This window comes from Balaenoptera physalus (assembly GCF_965194825.1).
Source record: "Balaenoptera physalus genome assembly, chromosome: 20".
In the NCBI taxonomy this organism is placed as follows: Eukaryota; Metazoa; Chordata; class Mammalia; order Artiodactyla; family Balaenopteridae; genus Balaenoptera; species Balaenoptera physalus.
Window position 1 is genome coordinate 57,875,046 of NC_138901.1, and position 20,345 is coordinate 57,895,390.

Sequence of the window (20,345 nt, forward strand, 5' to 3'; positions counted from 1 at the left end):
CCCTTCGGAGGTGTCTCGGGACGTGCAGGCTAACAATAGACACAGGTCAACTTCCGGTGAAATGCACGGGCTGCTTGGAGTCTAATGTTTCCTCCAGTTCTGAGTTTGGCCCTATTGTGCTCGCCTCCAAGCTGTTATTACCCATCTTTGAGGAAACAGTAGTCGCCATAAGGACCTTTGTAGGTCTTTTCTTTTTTTTAAACTTTTTATTTTATATTGGAGTATAGTTGATTAACAATGTTGTGATAGTTTCAGGTGTACAGCAAAATGATTCAGTTATACATTTTCCCATTTAGGTTGTTACATAATGTTGAGCAGAGTTCCCTGTGCCCTTTGTAGGTCACAGTGGGGTTCAGAGAAAGCTCACCCCCTCCCTGATCAGGGGCTCATGCACATCACTGGGGAAAACCAGGTCTTCAGATTTCGTTTTCCCTCTGATCCCCAGATGGCCGATGATGATAGCTTTTTCTACGTCGGCACCACCACTGGAGATATTCTAAAGATGAGCCCTAGGACCAAGCTGCTGGCAGACACTGGGCCTGCCAAGGACAGATTCAGTCTGGTGAGTAGAGACCATCAAAGTCTGCTCTGCCCTGACATTTTCTAGTGATTTCTTCCTGCCACTGTGAGCACAGACTTCCGTTAAGTGTCTGTGGAGAAAAAATGACAAGTCTGTGATGGACCCAAGGCCACACCTAAATTTGCAAGGTTAAGTTGATTAGTTCGCTCAAGCCCTCCTCCCGGGTTTATATTCAGGGCAGAGGTATTCCTACGTGTCCTCAATTAGGGATCAGAATCATACCTTTTTTTCCCTCATCTTCAAAGCTCAGGGCCTGTGGCTTTGTGATTTGTAACCACGTTGGTTCCAGCATTTGGGCAGCCTAGTTCCCATGTGTAAGAGACATGTGCTCTTTCATTTACAAGACTATATATCATTTTTTTTTCTAATCTAATAACCAGATCTTAGATTTTAGCCTCAGATGACATTTTAAGTCATGAGCAAGACGTAGAAATTGTTCATTGTTTATATTTGCAGAATTCCTAACAATTCAGGTTAAAAGTCCAGTGAGAGATTTTGATATTTAAACCAAAATAAAAAGCCTACAATCAAAGGGTAATTGGACAGAATAAGTGCTGTTATCTCCAGTGCCCCAGAAAGTTACAAGGGCTGTTTCTACTAAACTTTGAATTTGAAAGCTGCCAGGTTCTGCACCTGCCTATCTCATGTCTGGTAATAGAACAGATGGTTCTAACTAAGCTTAGATACATTTCCACTTAGCCAATAGTCCCAAGAAGCTTTGACATATTGCACCATGTTCCTGGGAAGACGTTAGAGTTTTCTTAATCACATAACCGTTTACTATTCCAGCTTTTAAGGACATGCATAAGAATGAGAGAAAGCTCTAGTATAGGTAGAGAAGAGTCTAGAAATAACCCCACAGGAGATCAAGGTAGAGTCCAAGCCAGTGTTTTTCAAATTATTTTTAGGAGAGGGATTCCAATATATTCAACAGATGAAAGCAAAGCAGATCAGGTTAAAGGAGGAAAAGGCTGAGAGCCCTGCCCGTTCTGACTCCTGAGATACCTCCAAAGGGCTCCATAAAACACTATGTGAAAATTCTGATCTGGGTATTTTTGCCTCCCCACCACTTGGGATGTAAGTGCCTCTCCAGGAAAGATGCTGACTTTCTTCGTGTTCCTCAAACCTGTGGTACTTAAGTCTCCTATGGATGCTTTAATACCTAATTCAGGTCCAATGGTAAATTCCATAAAGCAATGTTTCCAAGATGCCTTTTACACAAGTGGAAAGAAAATAATTCTTTTAGGACAAAGGGATAGGAGGTATCACTGAAGACATTTGGTTTGAATATCAAGTAATCTCTGGCAGTTACCCATTTTGAAACTCTACTGAAATGTTTGCTCTATGTGTTGTTAAGTCAATTATACTTCAATAAAAAACAAAAAACTAAACACAAACAAACAAAAAAATGTTTGCTCTATGGTTAGAAAGATAAAGAATTGGAATGGTTTCAAATGGACATACAGCACTCAGCATACAGCACTAAAGTGAAGAAGGTGATGGTGATCATAATAATAATTTAAACAACAGTACATACTCAGTAAATGTTGAGGGTCAGACATGGGGCATAGCACCTTTCTTGTACTCTCATTGGATCCTCACTGCAATCTGATGAGATATAGGTACCACTGCATTCCTGCTTTACAGATGAGGAAAACTAAAGCACATGCCATTTAAGATCTCATGGCTAACAAGTAGTAGAACTGCTATTGGAACCTAGGCAGACTGGCTCCAGAACCTGTGCACTTGAACAATATCATCTATAGTTTCAAAAAAGTTTATTTAGAAATTACACATATGTAACTTCGAAGCTCTGTGAAACTCTTTATCCCTTGCTTCCCTAAGTCCCTGAACAAATGCTAAAAATATTTAGCATTCAGGGTTGTCTCCTCATGGGCCAGGCATTCATCCTGTGGTCCTGCTCCAGCACCTTTGGAGCTGGGGGTGGGATGCAGGAGAGGGCAGCATGCAGCTCTGGTTCATGCCTTCATATTCCTGAGCCTTGGTTTCTCTTCTCAAGCGTCATGGAATGCCTTTTGAGCCAGAACAGGCAAAATTCAATTTAAAGTAACTTGAAGGGACATAATATTTGTTATATAATATCCAAACTTCATTAGGACACAAACCTATCAAGTCACTAGCTATATTATTATTGAGTGTTTTAAAATAAAATATTGGGGGACTTCCCTGGTGGTCCAGTGGTTAGGACTACATGCTTCCACTGCAGGAGGCACGGGTTCGGTCCCTGGTCGGGGAACTAAGATCCTGCATGCTGTGTGGCTTGGCCAAAAAAAAAAAAAAATAATTAAAAAAAAGAAGATATTGGTCGTGCACATTTTCAGATTAGAACTTCATAGAGGGTGATATAAAATGACCATCATACATCCCCAGACTTTGAAGATGGCTTTGACTTTAAATATGTTTCCTATTACTGGTAAGATTACAGACTGAATGCTTTAGTTCAGAAAATGTAGTCACCAAACAATAAGGAGTCTCCTGTGCTTTCTTTGGATTTCAAATACAGTCTCTTTGCATTCTAAGGATTAAGTTCTGGTGAAAACAGTGGCAACTGAGGAACTGATGTTGCTGTGGCCGTGCTTATGTCTCTGCGCTAACTGCATTTGGGTGGATATAAAGTGTTAATTTTTAATATATTCAAAATGCACAGGTGGTTTTCAAGGCAAGGAGCTTGGTGCAGCACGTTTGCTCCTTGCGGGACCAGGAGGGCTACTTCCCGGCACACGAGCTTGTTGTTGGCACGGAGGCCTCTTAGCCAGCCCGGGGGTACATCACAGGCAACACCTTCCTTAGCTTCATCCAGGGCAGCACCAGCATGGCCCTGGCCATGCCCATTGCGTCAGGTCACGCATAGATTCTTAACGATGAAACCGTTTGGCCTTTTTCCTTTTTTTTTTTTTAATTTATTTATTTTTATTTTAGGCTGTGTTGGGTGTTCGTTGCAGTGTGCGGGCTTCTCATTGCGGTGGCTTCTCTTGTTGCGGAGCACGGGCTCTAGGCACGTGGGCTTCAGTAGCTGTGGCACTCAGGCTCAGTAGTTGTGGCTCATGGGCTCTAGAGAGCAGGCTCAGTAGTTGCGGCGCCCGGGCTTAGTTGCTCCACGGCATGTGGGATCTTCCCGGACCAGGGCTCGAACCCGTGTCCCCTGCATTGGCAGGCAGATTCTTAACCGCTGCGCCACCAGGGAAGCCCCGTTTGACCTTTTTCTTAATGCTCTTTCTCCCCCTAGGGAGTGTCAGCTATCAGGTGCCTGAAGATGGGGGGTTTATTGGTGGGCTCTGGAGCCGGATTGCTGGTCTTCTGTAAAAGCCCCAGCTACAAACCCATCAAGTAAGTTCCAGACTCCACAGGGTTTGGATGGAGGGAGACCCTCTAGAGGGAGGTTTGCTTAAAGCCGGCAACTAAGTGATATTGGCAAAGTGATATTTCGTTAAAGAATCTCATCTCAGAGGGAGGAGAGATGGGGATATATGTATATGTACAGCTGATTCACTTTGTTATAAAGCAGAAACTAACACACCATTGTAAAGCAATTATACTCCAATAAAGATGTTAAAAAAAAAGAAAGAAAGAAAGAAAATAAATAAAAAATAAGATATGTCTTTGCCCTCCCAGAACTTACAGTCTGGTTTGGGGTTAAGGTAGACACACATGAAAAAGTCACTATAATACAAGATGATATATAAACACAATCTCATGGTCCAGATAAAGTAAAATATATAATGAATGTTGCAGAGAAGATCAGAGAAGGGAGTGATCTTGTTGGGATGGAAAGACACTTCCCAGAGGAGCAGAGGCAGCCCTTGAACTTAGCTTCAACAGAGGCCAGATACCCTTAGACATGCTCCACATGGCCTCTGAGCTCTGTGTATATGAATATACATTGGAGAAACGAGCATCACCTGTTTTCATGCAGATGAATCTGTATTGAGCGCTTGCTATGTACCAGGCACTATTTTAGGTGCTGGGGAAATCAATGGATAAAGCAAAGCAAAAAGAAGGAAAAAAACCATCCCTACCCTCATGGAGTTTACATTGCAGCAGGAGGGAGACGACAATAAATAATAAACAAAATAAACAAGTAAAGTACATGGCATTAGAGAGTGATGAGTACAATGGGGATAAATGAGTAGCTTGTGGAGGAGGGGGGTTAGGTTTTGAAGCAGACGGAACAGGTTGCAACTTTAAATTCAGTGCTCAGTGTAGGTCTTATGGAGAATATATTGGGACCAGTTTTGTGTTTGTATGAAGGGGAATAAAAAAAGGGGGAGGCAACTTCAGAGCAGTGTTGGGTAGACTCTGGACCCATGAAGTGAGTATAGGAAATTAACCCTTTCATTTTTTTAACCCCTTGTTTTTAATACACAAATGGTCCCATTGTAATGAAGATAATTAGACTCAAAGTAATTATTACAAGGTCGGTGCTATAAATGTCTCCAGAATAACCCTGTGTGCCAGCAAGGCTCACATTGGATACTGTGATTTCCTTCTCCTTGGGTTTGTAGATTGAGGAAGCAGCTCCCAGGAGAGGTCATGGAGGTTAGAAAGGGAACTTGGATGCTTGTACAGACGGCTGGGGGTCAGAGGTCCTGGCCTTGCCCCTATAGCCCTGGGAACCCTAGCACCTTGTATTCTTTGCAGCCCAGATGCCAAGGGTCAGTGTTTCTCAGCTGCCCTCTATGGGCTCATGTAGGGTTACCTCCGTCATCTCCAGCTGCAACCCTGTAAAGGAGGAATTATTCTGTGGTTGAGTAAACTGAGGCCCAGAGGTTTCTAACTTATCCAAGAGTCACAGAGCTCTAGTTAGTGAAGGAGCTGGGATATGACTTGGGGTCTGTCCTTTCCCCCTTAACTGTTCTGTGTCCCACCAACAAATGACTCTTTGTAAAATACTGCATTTCCCATGCTCGTTCCCTGCACAAGAACCCTCACTGGATTTTCAATGTCAAAACTAAGTTAGTTGCAGAGCAAGGTTGGGTTTTGAGGGCCTCGTTCATTTATATATTCTTTTTTTAAGAAAGCTCATACTCAGTAAACATTTGGGGAACAGGTGGATCTGAAATATCTGAAAGGTGGAAGAAGAAAAAATAACCCCTGAAAGTTCTGGCAAATATAGCGACTATTAACATTTTGTTATTTCTTCTTGCCCGTGTTATTCATATACATTTTAAAAGAATTGTACTTTTTTAAGATATAAACTTTTGTATTCTGTTTTTTTACTTAATGCAAACATCATAAATAGTTTCAATATTACTACATGATCTTTTATGGTGGTAAAATATGTACATTCCATAACCTTTTAAACATGGTTTTAGTGGCCAGGCAAATACTTTTTGAAGTCACTGCTCCATAGATCATTTAACCATTCCAATACAGTTGGATACTTAGGTTGTTTCCAACTTTTTACTCTTTTAAATAAGGTTATAATAACATTCTTTGACATAAAGGGTTTTTCCCCTGATTTTAGGATTATTTCCCAGAAATGGAATTAATAAAGTGTTTAATTAATTGGCATGGTCATTTGTATCCATTTGCTTGCCTGGAATGTTCCCTCTATCTAAATCCTACCTGTGTTACATGACCCATTTCAGACCGTGTTTCACAGAAAAGGCCCCCTGATTATAGTAAACCATGTCGGCCTCTCCCTTTGCTGACCATGGGCACTTAATATTGTAACCCCTGCCTTTCCAACTATGCCACCCCCTCAAAGGCATGTCCCAGGTCACACGCCTGATATGTGTCCTCTGTAATGCTTCGGACAGTTAATAAATACTCATCGACTGAGGAAATCTGCTTCTCCTTTTGCTTCTCCTTAAAGGAAAATCCAGTTACAAGGTGGCATCACTTCTATCACACTTCGAGGGGAAGGACACCAGTTCTTTGTAGGAACAGAAGAGTCACACATTTACCGTGTCAACTTCACAGATTTCAAAGAGACTCTCATTACAACTTGTCACTTTGAAGCTGTTGAGGACATTGTCTTTCCATTGTAAGTAGAAGACAGTAAAAATGATAAGAACGTGGAGATTTGGTGCTGGGTGCAAGGAAATGTAATTTTATTAATATACTTTCAATACCAACTAACATAATCGATCATGATAAGTCATAATAAATTATTTTTTTCTCCTGAAATTTTTCTATTGTAGCGAATTATTTTAATAGGCTTTCTATTGTCTTTACCAAGCAGCTACATTCGTTTCATAATTCAAATTTGGGCCTCTTTAGAATGTTTGCTTTTCTAATAAATCCATCATGGAAATGGTGAACAGACTGGCAAAACTTTTCTATGTTTTCCCACTGCTGTCTGGAGAAAAGCTTAGTAGTGCCTTTTTTCAAACATCTTTCAAGTCATTTGTTTGCACCTCTTGGGTCTTCCAGATTTGGCATGCTTGATGACAGTGGTCATCAGATTGAGTTCTTCTGGATCTCGTTGCTGTGTATCTTGGTAAATCCCTCACAAACCCAGTGAAACAAATAACCATCAGCAATTTTAGTATCAAAAAGAGCTACAGTCATAGTTGGCCATTATTTGAATTTGAAACCTATTTTGTCTTTGGTGAGGTTTGTTCCATGAGGTTGGTCACAGTTTTTGCTCTCAACTTCCTCAGTGTTTCACTTGAATTTACAAAACTCAAAGTCATTGTTGTATAGGTAGCAAGACTCTCTTTGAAAACTTGATCCTTAATATCACAAAATGTAGTTTTGGTTCCATGAGTCTTTGTGATTAGGCTCTTCCAAATATTTCTAATAGTGAAAATAGCTGGTACCTCCCATTAGGTGAATCTTTATTTGAAAATTGGTCATTTCCTTTCTGTATCACTTTTCCTCTCTTTTTCTAAGGAGCTTGGTAGAATCAATCTGTAAAATTATTTGGTCCTGGTGCCTTTTGTAAGGGTAAGTTTTTAAATACCTTTTCAATTTCTTATGTAGTCTTTATTTAGGTTTTGTACTTCTTTCTTTTCTTTTTTTTTTAACAGCTCTATTGAAATATAATGTACATATCATAAAGTTCACCCATTAGAGTGTACAATTCAATGGTTTTCCTAGGGGCATATTTACAGAGTTGTGCAACCATCACCATAATCTAATTTTAGAACATTTTATATCCCCAAAAGAAACATGCTAGCAGTCACTTTAAGCCTATAAAGTTCAGCTTTCCGCCACCCAAACTGAGCACAGTTGGTGAATGTACTGTGCTCAGCTAAAGGTAAAGAGGTAAAAAACTCTCAGATTGATCCCATGAGCTCTGTCCTCAAAAATAGAATCTTAAAATTAAAAAAAGAAAGAAAAAAAAACAATAAAATTTTTAAAAAGAAAAATAGTATCCTCTCTGGTCTCTGCCTGCTTTTTCTTCCTTTTGAGGTTCCCCCCTACATGTAGAATTCAGCTGGCATACAGTAATTTGGGCAGTTTTTTTTTTAAATTAATTTTTTGTTGCACCACACGGTGTGTAAGATCTTAGTTCCCCAGCCATGAATCGAACCCACACCCTCTGTGGTGGAAGCGCAGGGTCTCAACCACTGGACCGCCAGGGAAGTCCCTGCATTTCTTTTTTCTTTTTTAATAAATACATTTATTTATTTATTTATTTATGGATTTATGGCTGCGTTGGGTCTTCGTTGCTGCATGCGGGCTTTCTCTAGTTGCGGAGAGCTACTCTTCGTTGCGGTACACGGGCTTCTCTTGAGGTGGTTTCTATTGTTGCGGAGCACGGGCTCTAGGTTCGCAGGTTTCAGTAGTTGTGGCTCACGGGCTCTAGAGCGCAGGCTCAGTAGTTGTGGCACACGGGCTTAGTCACTCCGTGGCATGTGGGATCTTCCCGGACCAGGACTTGAACCCCTGTCCCCTGCATTGGCAGGCGGATTCTTAACCACTGTGCCACCAGGAAAGCCCTGTCTTCAGGATTTTTGGTTCTTATTGTTGTTCATTTTATCTGGCTTTTATAAATGTTATCTGTGGGAAGTTTGTGTGACCACTTCACTGCTCCAACATTACAAGCGTATGTCTCTGGATATATGCCCGGGAGTAGGATTTTATTTTTTTATTTTTTTTTGACTGCGCCACACAGCTTGTGGGATCTTAGTTCCCCGACCAGGGACTGAACCCAGGCCACGGCAGTGAAAGCTCTGAGTCCTAACCACTGGGCCGCCAGGGAACTCCCCAGAAGTGGGATTTTAGCTGGGTGGGAAGGAGCACACATACGTAGTGCACCATCTTGATCCAATCAATTTGGAACTTAATCTCTCAGATCCTAAACTCAGGACGTTTTTGGACTAGGCTTAATTCCTGAGGAAGTGGACTGTCCATCTCAGGGAGGGAGAATTTGGAAAGTTCTCTAGGTGGATTCATTCCATGATATTTGATTTTCATAGGAGTCCATATGCTTCTTTAAGAGCTCTTGTTGGGACTTCCCTGGTGGCGCAGTGGTTAAGAATCCGCCTGCCAATGCAGGGGACACGGGTTCGAGCCCTGGTCCGGAAAGATCCCACATGCTGCAGAGCAACTAAGCCTGTGCGCCACAACTACCGAGCCTGCGCTCTAGAGCCTGCAAGCCACAACTACTGAGCCCGCACACCTAGAGCCCGTGCTCCGCAGCAAGAGAAGCCACCGCAATGAGAAGCCCACGCACCACAACGAAGAGTAGCCCCCGCTCGCCGCAACTAGAGAAAGCCCACGAGCAGCAACGAAGACCCAACACAGCCAAAAATAAATAAATGAATTAAAAAAAAAAAAAAAGAGCTCATGTTCCCCCAAGGAGGAGCTCATTAACTGAAGGCAGTGTCTGACATAAAACATTTCTTATTTCAATAAATATTAACACTCTTACGTTGGCTTGATTTGATCTCTGTTCATCAGAAGTGCCTGGCAAGGAGCTCCTGCTTTCCTGTTCCAGCACTTGCTGTTTCTTTTTTTTAAAAAATATTTATTTATTTTATTTGGCTGCTACGGGTCTTAGTTGTGGCATGCATGCAGGATCAAGTTCCCTGACCAAAGATCGAACCCAGCCGGGCCCCCTGCATTGGGAGCGTGGAGTCTTAATCTCTGGACCACCAGGAAAGTCCCAGAACTTGCTGTTTCTAGGTAGTAGTCCAGCATCATAATTTTACCTCTGAGCCCCAAAGCTAAATATGTGGAAAAGATCCACTTATTTTTCCATTCATTCCAAAGTGAGTAGATCTTAACCTAAGAGAGAGGGGCTCTCTTTTTATGGATGTGCTTATGCTGATAGGTAGGAATTTCTTGAGAGGTATTTAAATCTAAAAGCCCAGTCTCCACAAGGACTGTAGCTAGAAATGCATGCTTTATTTTTCTGGACACGCCCTGTGGCATGTGGGAATTTATTTCCCCCAACCAGGGATGGAACCGTGCCCCTTGCAGAGGAAGCGGGGAGTCATAACGACTGGACCACCAGCAAAGTCCCTAGAAATGCATACTTATAAAGCAGATGGTCTTTATCGTACCCTGGTATGACTCCTTTTTCTCAAATTGGAATAATCTGTAATTTTTGGACATTTTTCATTATATTTACGAGTTGTCCATTGAGGGAAAAAAAAACCCCAATAGACCAATTACTTTGGGTTTCTCTTCCTTGTTCACAATCTCATATTTTCTCATAACTAAGCAAAGAAGTATTTTGGGTTGTCTGCAAACATGAATTCTAGAGCCCTTGTCATTTTCTTCTTTGAAATTTTAACAAGATTGTCTCCTTTACAGGAAAAGGTTTGTTTAGTCTCTTTTAATATAAATATTCCACAGATGTATTTCTTCTCATGTGTTAATTGCCATCAACAGGACACTGAAAGACTTTTAAATTGGCATTTTCCTTTTGAGCAACTTTGTCCCAACCCTTCGTAAGAGAAAAGACTACGAAAGATTTTTCTTTTTTTTGGCCGCACCGCGTGGTTTGCAGGATCTTAGTTCCCCGACCAGGGGTTGAACCCGTGCCCCCTGCAATGGAATTGCAGAGTCCTAACTGCTGGACTGCCAGGGAAGTCCCAAGGCTATGAAAGACTGTCCACAGATGCTTTGAGGGCATCACATGCCGTTTTACACAAAAAGTCTGTAAGGCCATCAAGCCTGAGATAATAGGTGTCTAAAGGCATCCTTCCCTACATCCTCGTGAAGGCCATTTTAGTGTCAAACCGGCACCTGAGAAACACTGTGCGTCTCATATGGCTGCATCCCTTATCCTCTTGGTGGCTTCTTTGCAGTGGCACCGCTGAGCTCTTTGCCACCTGTGCCAAGAAGGACATCCGGGTGTGGCACACGCTGTCCAACAGGGAGCTGCTGCGGATCACTGTACCCAACATGACCTGCCGTGGCATCGATTTCATGAGGGACGGCAAGAGCATCATTTCCGGTAAGGTCGGTGTGCCAGGGTTTGGCTTCGGGCTCCGGCTGTGGCTTTGGTTCTCGCCATTCTTATCCTGCCAGGCTCGACATGGGGATGAGCTGGAACAGCCTCCCACTGTCCACTTGCTTCTCATCTAGCCTCTCTTTGGAATTCCTGTCCAGCTGGGATTCCTTCTGAGCTAGGAATTACCAAGCAGCAATCTCTCTTCCCCCACATTGCTGCAGAGAGCATGTTGCTTTCTCTCTAGCAAGGAAATTCGGTGATTCATTTACAAAGTGGATTTGAGGCCTTAGCGAGTCCAGGGCACTTGAGTGAGAACCCTTTTTGTTGTTCAAGAGATTCAAAACTACTTAAACTAAGTTACAGCTCCAAGGGGATTTATTTTTAATTCAATTGATTATGTTATGCCAAAATATTTTAACATAAATTATAGACACCATGATATTCTACCTCTAAATACTTCAGTATGCATCTCTAAAAATATTTTCCTATAAAATCCTAATTTCTTAATATTGTTTATGTTCAATCCATATACAGATTTCCCCAGTGGTCAAAAGTGAATTCACTGGTTCACATGAATGAAAAGTCAAGTGGGTCTTTAGGGACAGCTATTTAAACAGTGATATCAGGAGACTTCCCTGGCAGTCCGGTGGTTAGGAGTCTGCGCTTGCACTGCAGGGGGCACGGGTTTGATCCCTGGCTGGGGAACTAAGATCCCACATGCTGCGACACAGCCAAAAAAATAATAATAATAATAAATAAAATAAAATAAAACCCATCTCATCCCCTCTTTTCTTGGCTCTGTCTCCTCATGTTGGATTCTCCCCTGGGGCGTGTCTTCTCCACATAGTGGTCACCAGGAGCTCTTGGCTTACATTACACTTAGAACTAACAAACCCTGGGGTCAAGAATCTTGGAGTCACCATCACCTGCTCTTTTCCTCTAATACCGCACCCCCGCTTCCCCCCGATGGCTGCCCCTTCAGAGTATGTCCCAGATCCCATTCGTCTCATCATCTCCACCCTCCTCTCCGCCACCACCTCCTCTCTCCTGGATTATTCTAGTAGCTTCCTGCCAGGACTCCCTGCTTCTACTCTCGCCCATTACTCTTCTCCCCCGAACTGCTCTCAACACAGATGCCAGAAAACTCTTTAAAGTGTAAGTCAGATCGTGCCATTTCTAGGGCTCAACGTTTCTTTTCCTTTTTAAAAATAAAAGACAAAGTCCCTGCAATTGCCTGCAAGGTCCCCCCCCCCGACTTCTCTCCCCCAGCCCCACCTTCTCACCTCTGACTTTGTCTCTTACCGCTCAGCCCCTCGAGCCATACGTGCTTCTTTTTTTATTATTATTATTTATTTTTGGCTGTGTTGGGTCTTCGTTTCTGTGCGAGGGCTTTTTCTCTAGTTGTGGCAAGCGGGGGCCACTCTTCATCGCGGTGCGTGGGCCTCTCACTATCGCGGCCTCTCTTGTTGTGGAGCACAGGCTCCAGACACGCAGGCTCAGTAGTTGTGGCTCACGGGCCTAGTCTCTCTGCGGCATGTGGGATCTTCCCAGACCAGGGCTCCAACTTGTGTCCCCTGCATTGGCAGGCAGATTCTCAACCACTGCACCACCAGGGAAGCCCCATACGTACTTTTTTGCTCTTCCTGTGCTACACATAGGGCCTTTGCTATAGCTGTTCAGTCTGCCTGGAATGTTCTTTCCCCAGAAAGCCCCATGACTCACTCCCTCACCACCTCACTGCCTCGAGTCTTGGCTGAAATGGGATCCACCTTGAGCATCCTATTTAAAATCACTAAGGTGCAGAGCTGATGCTAAAGGTGAGGAGAAGGAGCCAGCCAGGTGAAGAACATAACAGGAGGAGGGAACAGCAAGTGCAAAGGCCCTGAGATGGGAAATTACTTGGTTTGTTTGAGGGATAGAAAGAGGACCAGTGTGTCTGAAGCTTAGAGGGTAAGGTTGGGGTCAGGGTTGAGGGAGAGTGGTATTAGAGGAAGTTGAAGAGGTAGGAAGGGAGCAGAGACTAGTTACTGTAGAGAATTAAGGAGCTGGTTTTCATTGTAAGTGCAGTGGGAAAAGCTTTTTGAAAGTTCTTGATCAAGGAGGTGACATGATCTTAAGAAGTTCACCCTGGCCCCTGCATAAATAATTGATTGCAGGAGAGCAAGAGTCTCAGGCTAGGGAGAAAGCTGTTATAATAATCCAGGAGAGAGATGCTGGTGGCTTGGACAAAGGTGGTCCCAGGGGGGAAGGGTTGAGATGTGGCCAGATTTACTGTTTTCAAATTGTAATGCTGATGGGACTTGTGACGGATCAGAGGTTGGGTTGGGTTGGGTGGATGGAATAGAGAGGAATCAAGGATGGCTCTGAAGTTCTTGGCTTGAGCAGCTGGATGGATGGTGGCGACTTTTATTGAGATGGGGAAGATGATGGGAGTGGGAGAAGGAGCAACGGGTTTAAATGGGGGCGAGGGGTGGGAAGCCAACATTTATTTGCAGGTGTTAAGTTCTACATCCCAGAGGCATGATCAACCAGCTGCTTGAATGTGCAAATTTTGCGGCTCATGGGAGAGGTGGGAGCTGGCCTCCCGCTTCTCTCTCCTGGGATGGGGCTCACCTGGAGGCAGGTTCAACTAAGGCAAGTCGCTCATTTCCCTCAGGAGGTGTGGCCAGTTTGGGGAATCAGGGAAAAGGGGGCTATGATTCCTGGCACCTGGTGGGAGATCGGCCTCTTCCCTCCATCACCACCACTGCCCCCAGTCCTGTCTCTCACTTATGACTTAAGAGAGCCTCAGTCTGCAGAGAACGTGACTATACTCATCCTGCCTGCCTTTGTTTCCCTTTCGTGCCAGCGTGGGATGACGGTAAAATCCGAGCCTTCGCCCCAGAGACAGGCCGGCTGATGTACGTCATTAACAACGCCCACAGGATTGGAGTGACGGCCATCGCCACCACCAGTGACTGTAAAAGGGTCATCAGCGGTGGTGGGGAAGGGGAGGTATTATTCTCGAAGGCAGAATCCTTTTAAAATAGCCCTTGGTTTAGAGCAACTGCCTCATAGCAGGCCACCAATTTGATTTTTTCACCTGTACTAGGAATCAGGCGGGACCAAATTAAGATTTTTGATGAAACTCTGAAATACATCATAAATTAAAGTTCTAATAATATAAATACACATATCAATATGTTTGTTCCCAGAAAGGACATTTAGAATACAGACGTGAAATCATTCTACAGGGAATTGAGCTAGGAATCCAAGTTGGTGTTTTGCCAGAGTTTTAGAATACTTTTTTTTTCTCCTTCAAAAACCAGTTATATCAATTGTCTTTATCTCATCTTTTAAAGGAGATGCTATTTTTAGAATCGATTCTTTAATCTACCCAGATGCTTCGACCATCATTTCAAAATTATTACACTCGACCTTTTCGTTCCATCATTTCAAGGAGCCTAAAACATCTTTCACAAATTCATCTCAGTGTCTCCCCTCCCCTACTCTCCAGCTTTCTTCCTATCCCGAAGCCTTCCCTCTTGCAACGTAGGACGTTTCCCTTTTCCTTTCCTTTCCGCATGCTATCATAGGAATAACCCAGGGAGAAGAAAGATACAGCATCTTCACGTAGCCTTTGGCAGAGTTTGGATCAAACCCGTTAGTGGCTGAATGTTTGGGTTCTGGGGCCACACTGCCTGGGCTCAGATTTCACTTCTGCCGCTTCCCAGCTGTGTGACCTAGGGTGTGTGCTTTAACCTCTCTGTGCTTCAGTTTCCTGTAAAAGTAAAGTATAAAGTGAAGATAGCAATACTCCAATTAGTGAGATTTTTTTTACACTCTTTATTTTGTACGAACTCTTCAGAACCTGGTGTGCATTTCACGTTCAGAGCACATCTCCATGGACAAAACCCTGCAGATGCTCCACAGACACACCTCGTCCTAGACCATCGCTCTGCCCATTACCACCCTCGTGGCTCTGTTCCCTTCCCTCATCCCTTCAGCCACGCTGTTGCTAACGCCCACAGCATCCTTGCTTGCTCCCTCAGCCTTTGGGGGCATCAACCTTGCTGAGGAGGGTTACAGGAGGGAATCGCACAAAACAGATTTGTCGCCCCCAGCCCTGATCAGCAGTCTTTTCACAATGCCCGCTCCCATTCCCCACAGCTACTCCAGACCTTTTCTTCCAAGAGACATAGTCTTCAAGGTCTCTGTAAGTACTAGAGACCAGGGCTGCTGCTGGTCTGCAGGGGTGCACTGGTCTGAATACTGGGGTTGCTAAGGTACTCTTAAGTATTTTATTTCCATTTTCATTGGTAAATGGCCGTTACCTGAGTTGCGAAGACCCTAATCCCACCACTTTATACCCAAACCTCCCTGCCATCCCACAGCTAATGGCCGGCAGGCACATCCAAGGCTCCAGTCCTGCGCTGTTTGGCTGGTGCCCACACCACGCTGGCTAGAGCATCTGCATCTCAGCCTTGCTAGAGAGCCACTGCCTGCCTCCATACATTCAGGATTGTGGATTCGTTTTCTCTGGCAATAGTCATCACCCTGTCCCATGTCAAGACATACTGAGTTATTTGAACACCGTAGCAAGGAAGATGGCCTGGCTCATTTGGGATAACCTCATGCTTCCTCATCTTCTTGACTAAGAAAAGTGTCTTTGAATGTTCTTCTTACTTCATTTAAGGTTATTTTCCTCTTGTCAGGTGCGAATAAGTTAGTCTGTTATTACTGATCCCAACACTAGTTTTCAGTTTAGTGTTCAACTAGACTATGGCTCCTTTGTTGTCTTATATCACTTACACAAAATAATTTCTGCTCTTCTTATTTTTTAGAAGTCCAACACATTCATTATAAGAAGCATCTGACTATATTATTATGTTCTCTGGTATAGTTGTGACAGAGCGTTTATCCATTACAGGACCTACTGTTATAACCAAATAACTTTCCTTTTTTACTTACCCTTTTTATTACAGTTAGGGCATCATACTGACAGTTTTGAAATTTTGTGTGTAGGTAGCTGTATCACCTCTGCATTTCATTTCAAGATAGCAAAGGGGTATTCGTTACTGAAAGTGGGTGTTGGCTTCAGTGGAGTTGAGAACCACTGATTTTAAATGATTGAGACTGAGCAGCTGGTGTGAAAGTTTAAATACGGCTCTGGGTACCCAAGAGATTCCCTGATGGCAGCAGAAATTTGAAAGCAATGCTCAGCAGAAATGAGCAGACATGTTATTTCACTCGGTTTAGCAGCAGCCCCTGCATTACTGGTTTTAGCAGCGGGTGTCTGATATATTTATCAGCCCTAAAGTAAAAACAGGTGTAGGCTCCCTGGTAGGCATCTCCCCGGCTCCATGGAAGAATATTCCCGCCCTGCAATTTGGCATCTCTACCTCCCTCAACTAATTTGATTTTTGAGATGAGAACAGGGAATTAGAAAAACAGGTCAGCCCAGGAGGTGAGAAAGCTCTTGGAATCTTTTCATTTTTTAATTTTTATTTCTTTTAACCCCCTTCAAAAATTCCCAAGTTGGAATCGAGAGCCTGTGCTTTGTGGCTTCCAGGTGAGGGTGTGGCAGATAGGCCACCAGACCCGGAAGCTGGAGGAGGCGCTGAAGGAGCACAAGTCCTCCGTGTCCTGCATCAGGGTGACGAAGAGCAACGAGCAGTGCGTCACGGCCAGTACGGACGGCACCTGCATCATCTGGGACCTCGTGTAGGTACCAGTGATGGGGAGGACCGAGTGATGCAGAACCCAAATCCAGCATCTTATTGAACTCGAGGGAAGACTCAAACAAAGGGTAGAAATCTTACTTTGGGCAACAGGAAAGGGACGTTTGTCAGAAGCCATTCATCCCCATGGCTGTTCAGAGTTCACAGATACTGGTGGAAAGGGTAGAGTTTCCAGGAAGAGCTGGATGTGAGAAGTTTCTGGACAGATAGGGAAGTAGCTTTCCGGATATACAGGGTGAGACATGGTTTAACTTACACTAATGCAACTCTAAGAATTTTCTAGAAGGGGGAGAAAGGCAATCATGTAAATAACGCAAGCATTTCCTCTGGTCCTTCCGCACTGTCCAGTCGAGCCCAGAGTGAGCTTGCCATGGGGGTGGGAGTGGGGCGGTGCCGTCAATTTGCCACGTTCTCAAGGACCTCTTATTCTGTGAGTGTATGGTAACCCCCGTAGACTGCCTGACTCTAAGCTAACTGGAGCAAAGCATGTGAACGTGACTGTTGGAGTAATTCACAGGATTTCCAGGGATGCTTTTTTTTGACTATAAGCATGTTTGCTCTGTGTCTTTTATTTAGAATTATACCCTATTCCTCCAACCCCTCTCCCAGCCGACCACCCCTCTACCACTAAGATGCCTCACTCCTGTATATAACTGCATTAGAGAGACTTGAATAAGTACAGAGATGGGAGGAAAGAGATAGGTAGATAGATAGATAGATAGACAGATAGATGTCTATATAGAGATATTGCAAAAGGATATGAAATGTTCTAGATTGGGGAGAAAACAATGGAACTAAAGGCAAAGGCAAAGGGGGTGGGAGAGGGAAGGATTGGGAGTTTGGGGTTAGCAAATACAAACTAGTATATACAGAATGGATAAACAACAAGGTCCTACTGTGTAGCACAGGGAACTATATTCACTATCCTATGATAAACCATCATGGAAAAGAATATGATAAAAAATATATACGTATACCTGAGTCACTGTGCTGTAGAGCAGAAATTAACACAACATTGTAAATCAACTATGCTTCAATAAAATTTTTAAAAAGTTAAATTAAAAAAAGGCAAAGGCAGAACACTTTTTATTTTTTAATTTTTTAGTTTTTTGGCTGCACCACTCGGCATGCAGTATCTTAGTTCCCCGACCAGGGATCGAACCCAGGCCCTTGGCAGTGAGCGTGTGGAGTCCTAACCACCGGGCTGCCAGGGAATTCCCAGGACTTTTTATTTAATACATTAAAAAACAAAAACCAAAGCAAGGCTCTGTCTTCTGGCTCAGTGTGTCTCTAATTTTGCTATGCATACGAACCACCTGGGGATATTGTTTAAATGTAGATTTTGATTCAGTAGGTCTAGAGCGGTGCCTGAGATTCTGCATTTCTTTCTTTTTCTCTTTTAAAAAAATTTTATTTATTTATTTATTTTCTGTTGCACTGCACGGCGTGTAAGATCTTAGTTCTCCAGCCAGGAATCAAACCCGCGGCCCCTGCGGGGGAAGCGCAGAGTCTCAACCACTGGACCGCCAGGGAAGTCCCTGCATTTCTTTTTCCTTTTTTCTTTTTTAATAAATACATTTATTTATTTACTTACTTATTTATTTATGGCTGCGTTAGAGAGCGGGGGCTACTCTTCGTTGCGGTGCATGGGCTTCTCCTTGCTGTGGCTTCTGTTGTTGCAGAGCCCAGGCTTCAGGCACGCGGGCGTCCGTAGTTGTGGCTCGTTGGCTCTAGAGCGCAGGCTCAGTAGTTGTGGCGCACGGGCTTAGTTGCTCCGCGGCATGTGGGATCTTCGCGGACCAGGGCTCAAACCTGTCCCCTGCATTGGCAGGCGTATTCTTAACCACTGCGCCACCAGGGAAGTCCTGAAGTCTCTGCATTTCTAACAAGCTCCCAAGTGATGCCCCTGGTGCTGGTCCCAGGGTCACACTTACAGAAGATGTTAGCCTGCACTTGAACTTCCCATTGGGAAAATATATAACTAGAAGGGTAGGTCGGAACTTGTTTCTGTGGATGGTTTGTGACCAGCTCAAATCCTTAAATCCTCCCTGTGTGTAGCAGGAATATCTGGTTCATTTGTGCCAAAATCTTTAAAATTGCTCAGCTCAGCTTCCATGTTTGAAAACTTCCTGGCCTGTGACATGGCCACCCAGCCTCCTGGGCTGTGGAAGGAGAAGGGATATTTACATATGTCTTGGTATCGTATCTGAAGCAGTGGCTCTCAACCCACTGTGCACAGCAGAATCAACTGGGATGCTGATTAAAAATGCAGATCTGCTGGCCTCATCCCCCCGACTGATCCAAATCTAGGGAGACGTAAGGCCCAAGAATACCCACTTTTAAAAAGCCCTCCCCCACACTTTGCTACTCAGCTTGTAGGGACCTTCACTTCAAGACTGTGGCCTCAGGAATAAAGTCCCGAATGTGGAAGACAGAAGGTTGATACTGAGTTCAGCTTCTCCTACTTCCTTCTCACTGGAACTTGAGGCTTCCCGTGAGTTCTGTGCTTCGTCTTTAGAAAAGGGCCCCTGCCAGTGTCTTCTGACTGCTCCCAACAGGTGCAAGGGGAGGTTGCTGAGTGGAGTGGGCAGACTCACAGGAAGTCTACTGGGGATAAATCAACCAACCCATATCCATGCTTTACCAAATCCAGTTTGAATAGTAAATAAGGGGGGCTTTCCTGGTGGCGCAGCGGTTAAGAATCCGCCTGCCAATGCAGGGGACGCGGGCCCGAGCCCTGGCCCGGGAAGATCCCACATGCCGCGGAGCAACTAAGCCCATGAGCCACAACTACTGAGCCTGTGCTCTAGAGCCCGTGAGCCAAGCCACAACTACTGGAGCCCGTGCGCCTAGAACCCATGCTCCGTAACAAGAGAAGCCACCGCAATGAGAAGCCCGCGCACCGCAACGAAGAGTAGCCCCCACTCACCGCAACTAGAGAAAAGCCCACGTGCAGCAACGAAGACCCAACACAGCCATAAATAAATAAATAAATAAATTTATTTTTTTAAGAAAACAGTCAATAAGTTTTCTCAGGAAGAGAAAGTCATGTTTCACAGCTCTGGAATCTGTTTTTCAGGCGTCTTAGGAGGAATCAGATGATCCTGGCTAACACCTTATTCCAGTGTGTTTGTTACCACCCCGAAGAGTTCCAGATCATCACCAGCGGGACAGACAGAAAGGTGAGAGTCAAGATCTTTTTGGTACAAGAGAAGAGCAGTGAAGCCCTGTGGCTGAGGGTACAGGCTCTGGAGTCAGGCCACGCCCGTTCAAACCACGGGTTTGCTGGTGATCCGCCGTGTCACTTTGGAAATGCTCCCTAACGTTTTTGGGTGCCTTTGCTTCCTTGTCTGCAACATGGAAGTGATGACACCACTGGCCTCATGCAGTTGCTGTGGGGATTAAAGTCGTGATTGAATATGATGCTAAAAGCGGGGGGCCTGGCGTATAGCTGGCACTCAGTAAGGACTGGTTTTGATTATGAGGACATTCCTAAGGCTGGAAGTGTTGTGCCCAAAGGAGCTGTCACTTTGATTAAATTCAAATGGAATGACAATAGAGCTCATCTCTCATCACCCTACTTCATCAATATATTAAAAATCTCTTCAGCTAAGGAGTCCATGTCCTTCAGTGAAAATTGGCCATTATTTGGGGGGGAATATTCCCCCCT

The 20,345-nt window shown here is 44.1% G+C and overlaps 1 protein-coding gene across 2 annotated transcripts in view; it reads left to right on the forward strand.

Annotated features, from left to right (window-relative positions):
* CFAP52 (cilia and flagella associated protein 52) overlaps positions 1-20,345 on the forward strand; it is a 36,327-nt gene that overhangs the window by 11,992 nt on the left and 3,990 nt on the right. For both annotated transcript variants that reach the window (XM_082441388.1, XM_082441389.1), the window contains 7 exons: positions 446-562; positions 3,828-3,928; positions 6,417-6,587; positions 10,810-10,958; positions 13,804-13,949; positions 16,507-16,658; positions 19,755-19,857. In XM_082441388.1, coding sequence (XP_082297514.1) covers positions 446-562; positions 3,828-3,928; positions 6,417-6,587; positions 10,810-10,958; positions 13,804-13,949; positions 16,507-16,658; positions 19,755-19,857 — 939 coding nt within the window. The remainder of the gene's footprint in view (positions 1-445; positions 563-3,827; positions 3,929-6,416; positions 6,588-10,809; positions 10,959-13,803; positions 13,950-16,506; positions 16,659-19,754; positions 19,858-20,345) is intronic.